Source organism: Drosophila suzukii, chromosome X, assembly GCF_043229965.1.
Source record: "Drosophila suzukii chromosome X, CBGP_Dsuzu_IsoJpt1.0, whole genome shotgun sequence".
Taxonomy (NCBI): Eukaryota; Metazoa; Arthropoda; class Insecta; order Diptera; family Drosophilidae; genus Drosophila; species Drosophila suzukii.
The window spans coordinates 17,890,784-17,906,457 of record NC_092084.1 but is presented as its reverse complement, the minus strand read 5'-3'; the positions used below and the strand labels follow the sequence as shown (position 1 = coordinate 17,906,457).

At 35.2% G+C, this 15,674-nt stretch overlaps 1 protein-coding gene across 2 annotated transcripts in view; it reads left to right on the top strand.

Moving 5' to 3' along the window:
* The first annotated feature begins 1,447 nt into the window (after window positions 1-1,447).
* The window catches only part of LOC108005386 (SH2 domain-containing adapter heavyweight), a 63,063-nt gene continuing 48,836 nt past the window's right edge, over window positions 1,448-15,674 (top strand). For both annotated transcript variants that reach the window (XM_070997527.1, XM_070997526.1), the window contains exons 1-3: window positions 1,448-2,199; window positions 3,308-3,718; window positions 6,373-6,532. In XM_070997527.1, the coding sequence (XP_070853628.1) occupies window positions 1,751-2,199; window positions 3,308-3,718; window positions 6,373-6,532 (1,020 nt within the window). In that variant the 5' untranslated portion in view covers window positions 1,448-1,750. The remainder of the gene's footprint in view (window positions 2,200-3,307; window positions 3,719-6,372; window positions 6,533-15,674) is intronic.

Here is a 15,674-nt window from a genome sequence, read left to right as displayed (position 1 = left end):
GTGCAATGTGAAAAACAACAACAGCAACAAAGGGGCTGAAATAGAGCGGCTTAGGCAACAAATAAAACAAATAAAAAAAAGAGGAAATGAGTGAAGCGCGTGCTTAACCTAAAAGTGCAGGCCACTCACCCACACAATTACACACAATCAGGAACTCAAACAGGCTAGCACATACACACACTACACACATAAGCATAGATGTGAAGTCCTACACTCAAATTCATGCTCTTTGTTTTCCACTTCCGCTATCCGTAGACAACAACAACAACAACAACCGCAACAACTACAGCAACAATCGAAATAACAACAACAATGCATAGTTCCTGCTGAGTAGCTTTTTTTGTATAATCGAATGAGTGTCCTTTTGTGTATTTGTATGAGATCCGAATCCAAGGTAAACCAAGATGAAATCCAATCGAGCAACAACAACAACTACCGCAACAACAACTAAACACTGCCGCCTACAAACAATAAGTTAACAACAAACAACAACAACATCAAAGGGTAATAGAAAACCCCGAAGACGGGAAGAAAAAGCTAAAAAAAAACGATGGAGTGTGGCCAACCCTTGTAGCTAGCTTCAATTTCCCTTAGGAAAAAGAAAAACCAAGAAAACAACCCAAAAGAACAGCCCACATTATTAAACTATAGCAAAAACTTATAGTAATCGCTAGCAAGAACAACAATCTGCAACAACAAACGTCAAGAACAATCTCAGAAAATACCAACTAACAACAACTGCCAAGTATAACAATCTTCAACAACAATTGACAACGATATCCAACAACAACCGAAACAACCAAAACTTACAGCATCAAATGTTTTTATACTATGTTTTCCCAAAAAACCTTCAACAACAAATAATATATCAACAAATTACAAGAATAACTATTGCAAACTAAAAACTTCAACAACGAAAAGGTTAACAACTAGCTGTTTATACGAATGCCTAAACCTTCCCAGCAATTGCTAAGACGTAAAAAACATTCCAAAAACAAATTAAAACAAAGTGCTTACCAAAATCATCATCATTAAATCTATAGGCTTAGTTCATATTAATGGCAAACAACTAACAAAAACTCGCACTAAAATTTAAACTGGCATAACATTTTAATAACAACTAAGAAGGCTTGAATTTTAATAATTGTTGTGGGTTACGCAAAACGACATTATCTTAAAACTACGGCTTCCATAAATTTAATTAAATAAAGTTAACGACAGTGTTAATATATGTCGAATAGCAAAAGAATACCTACATAATACGCTAATCATATTACGTAAAGTCACAAATTTGTTAAGCAACAATTCACAAAACGCACAATTACATTTATCAAGAAGTTATTTTGGACCTATAAATAATAATAACAAACAAATAAGTAGTTTTATAAACAAAAAAAATTATATAAAATTGATTGGGAAGATTATAGTGCAACAATACGGTTTTGGTATACCAAAAATATACTAAAGAAAAGTTCGAAAAGATAACAAAGATATTCAACAATCATTTTTAACAACTCACCAATTATTCAACAACGAACCACCATTACAAAACTAGCAGATTCTACAACATGGAGAGCATTTGTCATTAACTTAGAGAGACCCCTGACAATTATTAATTAGTAAACTATTTGTTGGGGTATACCGCATAGAGTAATGGAAACTATAATAAGCTAACAAAGATATTTCACCAATCATTTTCAACAACAAGGCCACATAGCAGTTGTATAAGTAATCCAGCGGATTTTTCAAGATGGAGCGCATGTGGCGAAAAGTGAATCACAGTTTGCGCAACAACACCAAATCGCAACCACAGCAGCCAGGTGGCGAGGCAATTGGCGGTGGTGGTGGTGCCACCATAGGAACCACTGCAGCCACACCCCAATCCACGGATACGATTAGTTCGGCGGGTGGCTTTGGCGATGGTCAGCTGGTGGTCGCCGTTCAGGGACTGGCCACCGGCGGTGGTGGAGGATCAGGGATTGGCGCCACCGGCGGCAGCAATGCAACGGGCAGACGCCTGGCCAGCAGTGGCGGCGGAGTGGGTGGCAGTTGCAACAAGTCCCTCAGCCAACATGTCCTGCAAACGCGTACCGCATCCTCGGAACGCCGCAGACGACGCAGGCGGAAGAGTCGACCGCGACGCGGCGGAGGAATGGGAGTCACCAGTTGCGTCGGGGATACCGGAGGCGATAATATGTCGTAAGTTGAAATTTTTTCCATATAAACTTAATAGGTAAAAATTGTAAATGACTTAAAATCCCTAGTCAAGGTGTATTAAATTATGCTACAATATAATTCGAATTCAAATGTTTTATAAATGCTTGCCTACTTTCGGGCACCATTTTAAGTACCCTTTCACCACTAGCAATGAATAGTTTAAAGGTTTTCTCTTTTATGCTTTTATATTAAACTTACTTAAAGATTTAAGAAGCCTATCAGATATATTTTAATATAAAGTTCTTAGTCATGCCACAGAATGTCGTAAACAAATTATATAAATCTATGTAAAAAATTATCCTGAATTAAGCGCTAAGCGATTTCTGTGGCACTGCAGGCACTTAAAAACTACATATGTAAAGTTTTAAGAAATCGGAGCTGCACCAAAAACTATTAGGGCTTTGAAATCACTTTTTAATATGAGTTTAGGTGTCAGAAAGTATGCAGAATCAGAAGAAAAATGATATTATTCAAGAAGAAAAGTACTCTTTATTCACTTCATATTTTTCTTAAGTGATTCTTTGACACTTCATATTTTTTCTAAAAGATGTGTAAAGTTTTAAAAATCGGAGCTGGTACAAAAATCATTAGGGTTTTGAAATCACCTTTAAATGTAAGTTTAGGTGTCTAATAGTATGCAACAATATGTTTTAAGGATAGAAGTACAATGAATTTATTCAAGAAGAAAACTATTCCTTATTCACTTCATATTTTTTTCTAAAGTGATTTGACAACCATAGTGATATTCGTGACACTCCCAATATCTACAAGCAGAAGTTATTTGCCACAGAAATCTTTTGTAGTTTCAAACCACTAATAGAGATGTCTAAAAGTATGCCACGATATATTCCGAGTCCGGATGTCTGGCGAATCAAAGCCGCAAGACAAAGAACTATTTTCCACAGCACACTTTTGGGCACCTCTTTAAGTGTCGGTATTCAGAACTCTAGAGATTTCTCTAGCACCCCTCTTATACTATGTTGTAGTGTTCTTTATTTTCAATGTTCTCACAAGACAATGCCATTTAATGTTGGTTAGGGGCGTTACGAAAGGAGATTCTAACGAGGCCTTGACTCGCTTTCCATTGCAGTTCCTCGGGCGGCTTTTACACCCTGAAAGAGCACCAGCACTATCGCCCCAGTCACCATCATGGCGGGGGCGTTTCCGGCGGAGGAGGTGGCTCATCGCGGCGTCTGTTCGCCACTTCGGCGCCCAGCGGCACGGTGATGATGTATCCGAATCCCCAGAGAGCCACGGCACTGGGACCATCTGGAGGAGGATCTGGTGCCGGACAGGCATCCACTTCGGCTGGAGGAGGAGGAGCAGGAGGAGGCGGAGGAGGAGGTGGTGGAGGAGGAGGAGGAGCTGGAGGAGGAGCAGCTGGATCTGGATCTGGAGGACAGCCGGACATCTCGCTGCGACAGCGGGCGGTGGCCAAGTTGCGCATGTTCAACTTCCATCTCAACTGGGATCTGCACATGACGCACTGCAAGCCCTGCGGGTGAGTAGCACTGCTGCACTGAAAGAAAAATTATTGCGTGTTTTGAGAGCTTTCCAAGCCAAAATTAAGGAGGGGTCGGTTCACATTTTCATGGAAATTCGAGGCATTCCAAGAGAAATTTTATGAGAAAAATACTTTTAAAATTGTTGCTCATACGTACTGTAGCCTTTGAGGAAAAATTTAATCCAACTTTGGTTATGAAGGTTTCATCTAAACATTTGTTTTTCGCTCTCCCCTATTTGAAGAACTATTTCAACAAAATTAATATGTTTATAAAGGTTTGAAATGGGAAAACCATTTTATTGCACTAAATTCTAACTGGCATACGCGTCGTATGAGTAATTTTTAAGGAAACTTTGCTTATAATCTAAATCTTAAAATACAATGTTTTGCACACCAATATCTACAAAATGTAAGGATGAGAACAAGATTATATTTTTGGAACACCCTAATGTGTACAATGTAGTATAAGATAATTTAAACAAATTAAAACTACAGCTTTTGAAATAAATGAATATAATAAATGTAAAATCGGCATATAATTTGAAATGCTCAAGAACTAATTGAAAAAAATATATATACGATTGATTAAGATTCTTAAAAAAATTTATAAAAGGCCTTATGTTCTTAAATATTAATATATATATATTTAAAAAATTTTTTTTTAATGTTTAGTGGTTTTAGTTTGACGTAATTAAAGTGCTTTATATAAAGATAATTAAGATATTTCTTTTGAAACCATAAAATATGTGTATAATAAGAGAAAATTTCTGACAAAAAACTTAAAACTAAAAATTTAAACATTAAAAATGTCTACTTTTACTCATTTTTATTTTTTAATTGTATGTATATATAATGCTTTCTTTTTAAATGCGTAAAAATCTTTTTAGAAATGTTTTGGTGCAAGGAATATCCTTTGCATTTTTGAAGATTTTTGAAATTATATTTAAATGTAATTTAAGGTGTCTAGAAGTATGCAACTATATATTTTAAACTAAGATGTACACTGAATTCATTTAGAATGACGGCCAAACCTTTTCACTGCATACTTTTAGACACTTAAAAAACGGCATTTAAAAGTTTTATTAAATCCGTGGGGACTTGAGAGATTCGAGAGCACCTTGTGAGCCCTGATTTCTGTGAGTGCAGCCGCAACTGGAGTTGCAACTGGAGCTCCAGCGAGTTGGAGTGCCCAAGTGGCTGCCACTTGAGTCTGCTCCAGTGGCTTGTGCTTTTGTTTGCCGCAGAGTTTTCACCGGGTTGCCTTATATATATTTTTTTTGTATATTTTACTTTTGTTCCCTGTTCCCTCGGCCTTTCCCTTTTTTCTTTAACCATTTTTCCCCCCCATTTTCTTCCGCCCTCTCAAAGTTTTTCATTTGTTTTTTGCAGCTCGGTTAAGTTAGGCGGTGGAGTTTCGGTTGCAACTGAGTTTTCAGTTTCCAGTTTTCAGTTTTCAGTTTTTAGCCATTGAAGTGGCCGCTGGCGTTGAACGAACCCAGAATGCAAAGTGGGTCGCCGTTCCATTGGGCGATGGGCTTAACTTTTCGAGGCTTTAAGCCAACATCAGACATCGGAGGACGCGCATAATGCGGTAAATGGAGCAGAGTTTTCTTTACCGCCGAATGTGTGAAATTTTAATGAAGCGCCAGCTAACGAGCTCCAATGTGACCCGCCCACCATTTCATCATTTCACCCTTCCGCCCTTGCAGTTGCTTCATTTGTGTTATTTTTTGCATATCATCATGTTGTTTTTCCCTTTTTTTTTAATGGTTAATGTGTGACGGGGTTTGGGGAAAGACCCTGTCATCAGAGAAATCAAATTGATGGCGCCCGAGTGGGGTTCAAGCTGGTGGATTTAATTTGCCAATAGGTTACTTATAAGATTATGGGGGTCATTTAAAATGGTTTCGTTTTTTTATTCAGAGCACAGATTGAATGATAAATTTAATTTGTTATTGCAGAAAAAACTGCAATTAATTTTGAAACACAAAATATTTAAATAAATCAAGCTGTTATTACTACAACTTAAAAATAATATATTTTTAAAGTAAATATATTCTGAAATATTATAAGCTTATGATTTCTTAAGTTACATGACTTTAATAATGAATTTTTAAACACAAAATGTGTAAAATAAATGAGGTATTAAGGACAATTATTTTAAAATTATATTTTTTAAATGCAAAAATATTCTGATATATTTAAACATTTAATATTTTTTAAAAAATATAAATATATTTAAAAAAATATTTTTAAAATGCAAATGTGTTCTGTAAAATTTAAAGATTTAATATTTCTTAATATATATAAATTTATTTATGTTTTATATAGAATTTAATTTACATTTCTAGTGTCGAAGGGGCCACTGAAATAAATAACTATAAAGGTGTCAAAAAGTATACAACAATATTTTTTTAAAGTTAAGTTTTGTATTGCATACTTTTAGACACTTTTATAAGTGATTTTACGCCCCTAGTGATTTCTATGGCATCTTCTTTATTATTAGGATAACAATTTTTGAAAAAATAGCTTATAAAAACGTTGTCAAGAGTTTTCCTCTTGATTTGGGGATTTTGTTTACCTCCAACCTCTTGGTATAAAACCCAAATCATACCACTAATCCAAGCCATTTTAATTACCTTCTTTTGCAGTCCTCGTTTGAGCGGCAGTGGTGGCAACATAATCACCCGCCGCCTTTGCCGCAATCGTCGGCGGGAGGACAACGAACTGTACCGCTCCAATAGCTTCAAGTTTGAGCGTTTCGAGCGGAAGGAGTGCCTGGAGGAGCTTTCCAACACGTTGCAGAAGCAGGTGAGTCATGCCAAATGATTGATTCGGGGGCTACACAGAGAGAAAAAAATACAAACACAAAATGTTTGGAGAAAAAAACAAGAAAAATTGAAACTATGACTAATATTTATCCGTCACTTGTTTCCCTCTGAGTTTATAAAAAAGTGTTCATAACTTTTAAGTAATTTCTGTAAGTGCTGCAGTGACCACCACATGTTGCACACACCCCATTAATTTATGCGCATAGATTACACCTAATTGAAGTGTCCGAAGGAAAAGCAGCATCATCTGCGGCGTCGGCCACACTAATTAGTGGGGCCGCCACTCGCTGCAGGTGGTGGCGAGACTCATCAAAGGATGTGCCCCGAATTGCATAAAGATGGGTTTGCCGGGTGTTTTTGGCTAATACAATAATAATGTTTGGGGAGGCAAGTCTCAGGTGGCGTTCGTTGCCATTTGAAGTGAGTTCAATCTCCTCGTGCACCCCCGAAATTCTTTCTTTTTTTTCCCCAAAAGAGGGGGAGAGAATCTAATTAATGGCGCGCAACAAATTGAATTTTAATTGGGCGTCGAATTTGATTTGGCAGCCGAAAACGCATCCAAGGCCCCGGGGAGCCACAGCCGATAACAAAGTTAAATTGAAAGTGAGCCTGGCGGCTAGGGAGGCTGCAGAAAGTGGCCAGAACCCCGGGGCCAAGCTTAATGAATATTTAAACATAATTAAAGTCACTGCCTAATAGCGCTCCTAAGGAAAAAAACTGTAACTGAAAGCCTCGGGCGCCATCAGGTGGACACCTCTAAGTCAATTATCTGAATTAATTTTGGGAAATGGAATATCCTACGCCTCAAAATTATAAAGTTGTGTTAAGTTAGCTTTAAAAATCAGTCAGCAAAAAAAAACAGTTACTCAAGATTTTTTGAAAATACTACTGTGATTGGTACTAAAGTATTTTGATTTTTAAAAGCAAACTGCAAAGTGCATTAAAATCAGCAAATTTATGAAAATTTCAGTACTCTTTTCAAAATTTCATTCTCAAAATCGTAAAAAATATTTCGAAATTTAAAATGTATAGATAATGATTATTATATAGATAAACATTATTAACATATAAACAAAAATTAAATACTTTTAAATAAATATGGAATTGTTTGAGATTTTTTAAACAATTCCTTACAGTTTGGTATTTCTTAAAAAACCAAACATCAAATGGAATACAGTTATTTAAATAGGGAATTTTTAAGATTTTTTTTTGACAATTGAAAATAGTTTGGCATATTTAAATACACTAAAAAATATGGTTTACATTTATTTAAATGTGGAATTGTGGGAGATTTTTCAGCAATTTTAATTAGCTTGATATCTTTCAAAACCTTTCCTTAAATGTGGAATTATTTACAAATTCTTTGCCAATTAAAAATAGTTTGGTATTTAATAATAATATTTAATTTTTGAAACATAAATATCTAAACAGCTGTGTTGTATTATTTTTAAAGGAATTTTAGCATTGGCTTTGGGATAAATATGGTGCTACCCCGGTGCTATATTTTATGAAAAGAACTTTTAAAAAGTATTTTATGGCCTTAGGAAAACGACACTTTTATCCAGGACTTAGCCGGCGGCTACTCAATCTCCACCTCAACTTAAAATCCAGTCTCCTGCCTCAAACTCAATCTCAAACCCCAAATGCAACCTCAACCACAGGCTCGCTAATGCGATTTCTCGTTTGGGGGACTCCAACTTTGTTTTATTTTTTAGCACGCCTTCGGGCAACTTTTGTCTGATGGTGGGAGTGTGGGGGTTAAATGGGTGGTTTTTGGTGGGTGGTTTGGATGGTGGGATGGATGTTTGGCTTAGTACTCCATCAAGAACGCGGCTAAGTGACAGGCAACCATTTATCAGCTGGCAAACGTTGTCTAAGTACGCTGCGGTCTCTGTCTGCAGAGCACTTCAAATCGCTGTCTCGCTGCCTCATCATCGCTCCCATCCTCCCGAGAAACCTCCAATCCATCCATCCATCCATCCATCTATCCATCTGTGTATCCACCCATCTATCCAAGTAGTGGCTCCTGCGAGCCTGTCCAACTGTCAGCTGTCCGATTCGATAAGCTGCGTGGACAGTAAACGTAAACCCTTGGCGAAACCCAAACCAAAACCCAAACCCCAACCGAAAACCAATCCAAAGCCGGAAGTACAAATCCAAAACTTTGCTCACCTGCCGCAGTTCGCTCGATAAATAAGTAAACAGGACAAGTTGGATGGCAGAAGTGTTCCAGCACCATCATTGATACTCTGAAGAAATCAAAAAATACTCTTATAAATCCCTAATATTAAATTGAATATTTTATAACCAGGTGATTTTGCTCCCCTAAGTAAAACATTCATAATTACTATATTGACCATACTCTGCTTTAAAGCAAATATAAAATATTCAGTTTTGTGGTTAGATGCCATTATCACTTTAAGGTCAAACATAAAACAAAGACAAGTATTTTGCCAACGAATTTTTAAAGCATTAAAAAAATAGTTTTTAAATAAAACTTATATCATAATTATAAATAAATATTAATTATACAAAAATTATTTAATTTTAAAACAAGTACTTCGATTTACTATATGTTTGCATATTTCAAAATCGTGAATACATTTTTTTAATATTTTTAAAAATAACTAGAAAGGTGTGCTGATATTAATACATTAAAATAAATAATTATTAAATATAACACAAAATTATTTAATTGTAAAACAAATACTTCGATTTATAAAATGTGTGCATACTCAAAATCGTGAATACAATTTTGTAATATTTTTAAAAATTATAAAAAAGGTGTACTTATATTAATAATTCTATAAAAAACAGACAAACGTAACTGTCTATAGCTAAATGATTGGCCTTATTGTTTTATATATTTATATAATTGTTTTACAGGATAATGTTAATAATATTTCAGTTCTAGCTTAATGCCCTTAAAGTAAATTATTCTTATAACTAATAATCTTCAATAGAAATTGCTTAAATATTTTTTGAAAATTAGAAACGCATTCTCTTATGTAAAAATCTTCAACTAGTCTATTTTTAATGATTTTTTTTTAAACTAAAAAAATAAAATTGATATAAAATCCCAATGAAAGAGGCCCGAAATACCCCAAAAAAGCAAGTGTAAAATAATCCCATTCCCTCCAAATCGGCGGAGTGCAATTCTCCATCCGACTGTCGAGGCTTCCGGATTTTGATGGATTTATCAGCTGTGCGGCAGACGGATCCGGCAATCCGTTGGGCTGGGATTTGGATTTATGCACCCCAAGGCGCCCAGTGACAACACTCTCACGTGAGGGGCACTCTCACTAATCAGGCAACGAAGTTGGAGTCCCTAGATATTTCCCATTTCCCCAACTCAAGGCACTCCTGAAAAAATAAAACCAACCACTTGTGGCTGTCCTTGTCAATTCGATTTCCCCTAATATGAGTGGAACAGCAGAATAACGCTTCAAAAAAATGAAGATAAACAAACTGGGATGGGAAACAAATGGCATTTGAAAATTTACCTGGCACTTTAAGTAGTTCAACCCAATCAAAAGTGAATAAACTTCCAAATTGTTTTCATAATCGAGCACACCTCGTCTAATGGTTTTTCGGGGCTTGGTGGGTTAACTTTGGGGAATTAAATTCGACTTTGATTGAACTTTATTCAAATTAGATTGACCTAAACATGAAGTGAAACAGTTTATCAATTTATGGGATAACTGAAGGATGTTTTTTGGAAAAATGGTTAAGGGCTTTTTATTTTTGGGGAGTATTTAAAGTTTGTTTTTTGTAGCACTTTAAGGGACTTTTTTATTCTCCTGATAAGCTTAAAGTAGTTTTTAAACTGGAAACTTCCATACGTTTTCTTGGTTTAAGAACTAACTTTTAGTTTTACCACGAGGATGAGAAAACAGTTCTTTGAGTGTTTAAAGTATTAAAAAATATTTGTGGCAATATATTTTTGAGGCAAATATCTCTAACAAAAATAATATTAAAAATAACTTTAAAGAAAATATTTTAACTTTTGTTTATTGACTTTTACATGTACATTTTTTAAAGCAAATATCTTTAACAAATTTATATTTAATATAACTTTAAAGAAAATATTTTAGCTTCTGTTTATTGACTTTTACATGTACGTTGTTCAAAGAATTTTAAAAAAAACTCTTAATAACTCCAATACTACATTCAAATGAACGTCTTAACTACACTTTTAACTTAATGTATCATTTGCTAATTGTTATAAATTTAAATTAAAATTTCACTTATTCAAAGAAATATCTTCTAATGACCGTTTTTAACTAAGCTTTACTAATGTCCTTTCTACAACTCACCGAGAGCCAAAGGCAGTTGAATCATTTTTTATTCCTATAATTCCCAACTGGTTTTTCTTTTTTTTTTTTTGGCAAAAGGGGGCGCTGCCCCATTTCAATTTCTGCGCAATTTGAGGACCTTCATTTGTCAATGTTCACCTTTGGCTTTCTCCAGCACTTGCTAGCCCACTTTCTCCGCCCCTTTTCTGGCCTCCAGTTTCAACCATGAGAACCACAATGGCCTGACGACAGGCTTTCTCCCATTGTCCCGGAAAATTTCCATCATCTAATGCGTTATCTTGGGCCAGCAAGTGCCTGGAAATTTTTTGGGGGGGTGTTGGGTGTTTCAGAGGAAAATTACCCGCCTACGCATTATTTTTGATGGCACAATTTTGAGCATTAGAGGCTGTGGAAGGCTTCCGCACTCCCCACACTTTCGCCGAAGATTGCTCAGTGATCTGTGTGCGCTGGCAATCATTAGCCTCAATGTCCTGTCCGCTTGTCGCTTTATTCATGCAACAATTGTTGATTGCCACCCCAGTGGGTGGATGTGGCCCCCGACCTCCAAAAAACCCCAGAAACACCCACCACCATCCATCGTTTGTTGCGTGTGAATTATTGTTGGCAATAACGTGGAATTGCCTTGTCAGTCAGCAATCTGCGAGAAATGAAGGCTCACTTGCTACACACAAAAAATATAAGATCAATCGCGATGGGAAATCTATATATATTTTATATATATACATTGATATGAAAAAGTCGGAATTTAGTATTTTAAAATGGTATTTTAATGGCTTGGAATATATTCATTGATTAGCATTGAATATGATTTTTTCTGCATATATACAACTTTATACCATTTTCGATTTTCATGGAAATAAAAAGTTCAAAAATACTTATTTGGTATTTAAATATGATTATAGTTTTCAAAGTTTATTAATTAAATATTAGATTAAAATACTAACTTTTTTCAATTGGTATATTATCATAGATCTCATAGATCAACATTTAATGTAACTATTTTCTGTGTTGATAAAACTTTAGATGTTCGATTTTTATATAAATCATTTGGTATTCAAAAATACCATTTTGGTATTTTAATTTTTTAAATATATTTTCCATTGGTATTTTAATATCCGAATGAAATACCAATTAATTACTATCTTTGTAAAAGAAATTTATAACTATAAATTGAAAATCAAAATCAAAATCATTTAATATAATCTTTTTCTATGTAGATAAAACTTAAGTAGCCACTCCCCCAAAAATGAAACTTCACCTTGGATAGTTCCATAAAAGGCGCAATAAAACGAGTTAATTTCCGAGTCAAGTTCCCGAAACTTGCTTCAACTTCAAGGAGCTTACCCGTACCTTCTATAATTTCTCCTACAAATTTAATCAAACACACATGGGCGGCGGCAGGGGGCGCAAAAGGGGGGCACGGGCATCCTCAACCCAGTTGGCGCTCTAAATAATTCATGTCGGCAGCATTCGTTCTGGGCGCTTTTTAGCTTGGAGTGTTTTCTGCAACATTTTCAACTTGTTGTAATACATTCAAATGAGTATGTTTGGGGGAGGTGGGAAAGAGGTGGAAAAATGGGGGTAAACTAGGGTGTTGGAAAGGGAAAAAGAAGGGGTTTGGAAGGGAAAAAGAAGGGCATAGGAAGGTGGTAAAAAGGAAGGAGGTAAGAAGAACTAAAATAGGGTGAAGGGAGAACTACTGTCCAACCAACACACATGAGAAAAATCTCATGTTGTACATACCAAAAACCTAAAAAAAAGAAATAAACAATTCCAAAAAAATTGAAACACTGTAAGAGGTTAAGGGAGAAGTGGAATGCCCTTCCTCGTACAGTGGAATCAGGGGTATATGAAGCTGGGGACCAAAGAACTCACTTCTGATCTCACTTCTATCAATTTTAAAATTTAACAAGTGCTTATGACTTATTAAATTAAATTCTATACCAAAATTTAACTATAACTAGAACTAGATTTGTAGAACAGGTTCTTTATTTAATAATCCGTAATCCTATGGTTTTGTATTTATCGATTAATTCCAGTCACGTAATGGTTTCTTTTAGAACTGGGTCATAATTTAATTTAATTTCAATTTCATAATTTCCTCTTTTTGAATAATTTGCTTTTATTAAAGTTAGCTTGAGCTTATTTTTGTTTTTCCCCATCGTTGCGTGAAATCCGCGGCGTCATGCCGTCGACTTGAGTGTGCCATTCACTTCACTTTTCTTCACTCCGCCCGCCGCATAATTTGGCGCACTAAATTTATGTGCGCAATTGTGCTGAGTTGTGTGAAACGCCCCAAAACACCAGAAGGATATTCTGCCCAATTCTACACATCTCCTTCTCTATAGCAGCATTTGGAATGTAATACATGGCACTGCCTTTGTGCTGGTGATATGCGATGCACTGCGAGAAAAAATCAAATTAAATTTGACTTTTTTACTCTATTGTTTTCGATTATTTCGATTGTCTTCGATTGTTTCGATTGTTTTTGATTATTTCAATAGATTTTTTGATTTACAATCTGTAGCTGAAAAATATTTAGAATATGTTTTATGCTCCTATAATACCCAACTGTGTTCTGGAAAAAATTATAATTGTAAATCGAACAGACATTATAATATTTACATTTTTTAAAAAATATAAAAATTGAACTACAGGCTTGACTCAAATTGTTTTGGTGTACTTCGATTGTTATCGATTATTTCGATGATTCTTGATTATTGCAGAAAAACTACAAAAACTAACAGTTGCTGAAAAATATTTATTTCAAAATATATTATGTTCTACGCAACTATAATTCCCAACTGGTTCTAGACAAAAAAAAGTGTAGTGAAAATAAATAGAACTAATTTTTTGTTTTTCGTATTTAACCCTTTCTAATAATTCAGATTTTACTTATTATATATAAGAATTGGCTTTGAAATCTACAACAAATTCTCCCCGTGTAAAACTGTTCACTTTCGTTAGAGGTCCTGCCTCGAGTTTTCCATTTGTCGCCGGTCTACAGTTACATGTATCCCGTGGATTCCTTGGCGGCACCTTCCTTATCCTGCCGGTCGAAAGGTCCTTTGTGTGTTATTATTCAAAATCCAGTCAATAATGCGAAACGCGATGCTAATTTATTATACCAAATACGCGCAACAAGATGCTTTACGCTTTTTATGTATGGAAATTTTATATTTTCCCAAAGCTTTGGGTTTTCCGAGCAGTTACAATTACGAGCAGGGAATACCGTTGCCAGTTAACGAACACATATGCAAATTGTATATATAAACATATATATATAGGGAAGGGATACTATATATATTGTATGTGCTGGCTGCTTTTCAATTTTATCCCTTTTATTGGCTCTGCATTTGTTCCAGCTGCTTAAAATTCATACGCAAATACTTGGGGAAAAGTTTTTTTAGAGGAGTTGGGGGGTTGGTAAAAAGGGGGGCTAAGCAGATTGGCAGGGGCTTGGCTAAAAGGGGGGGCTTAGAAGATTGCTCGAGTCCTTCTTTTGGTCCATAAGGTCTCCCGTCAACCAGCTGCCAAAAGTTTCCTCGACGCTTTGTGCAAATTAGTTTATTGGAATTTCTTGTTTTCCATTTCGCTTCGATTTATTTCCTTTCGAATTGGAAAGAGAGGGGAAATTTTTGGCGGGAAAACGAGGTGGCTTGTGCGTAAAGATTTATAGTTTCCCCGAGATCTTTGTGCTTATTAGAAAGTTTTATGGTTTTTTATTCAATTACTTAGTTCTTTTTTGAGAAATATTTAGCTTGCAGAAGTAACAAAAGATTTAATCAAAGAAATAATATATATATTTTTTTTAAAAATTCGGAAAGGATAAACTTATAGCAATTTGCAGAGCTCTTAAAACAACTATATAAAGAATAATAATATAGACTTTATGATTACACAATAAATTATTTATATGTTATATATACATATAACTAGAAGATTACGTTATGACAATTTGTAAAGCTCTTAAAACCACTATATTAAATATAATAATATATTATATACTAGATAATTAAACATTTTCTAAATTAAAAGTGTTTCTAAAAGGTATTATTGTTTATTGTTAATACAAACTTTTTATAGGATTTTCTATGTTTCAGAATAACGTTATAGAGCGAGTATATTTTCCCCCCAAGAGCTAAAGGCACTTTTGTTTCCTCCATAACTTGCTAAATTTATAATATTACGTGTTACACACTGTGGGAGCCAAAAAGGGGAAAATCGGGGGGCCAAAGTGGGGCCCACACACACAGACTATTAAAATTTTAATGAAAATGATGTCCGCTGGGACGGGTAACAACGTTTTCGCATTGCCAATGAAGATGACTCACCCGTGTTGGAAAAGCGGGGAAAAGTGGGAAAAGCTCTGGCTAAGGCTAAATAATGTAACTGCCGAGGGGAGAAATGTGGCGAAAGGGGGAAATTGCGGGGAAAATGTGCGTGCAACTGCGATATCAATATCAACACACACATAGCGTAGCACATTCATTCCGAATACAGGTGGATTAACATTGAAATTGACTGACACAAACGCAAGGTTCGCCATTCTCAATTTCCACCTGGGGCGGATTGGCACGCAATTATACTTGATATGCAGTAAAAATGTGTTTAAGCTCAGGGTTAAAGTTTAGCAGGGGTCAAGCTTTTGTTTATTAGATTATATTTCGCTTAATATGTTTCAATTAAATCGGAATAATTTTCAGAGTTTTAAAGAAACCCCTAGGGTCTTAAAATCTACAATTCAGGTATCTGAAAGTATGCAACAATATTTTTTTAAATTCTTAAGTGGGAGGTGTCTGAAAG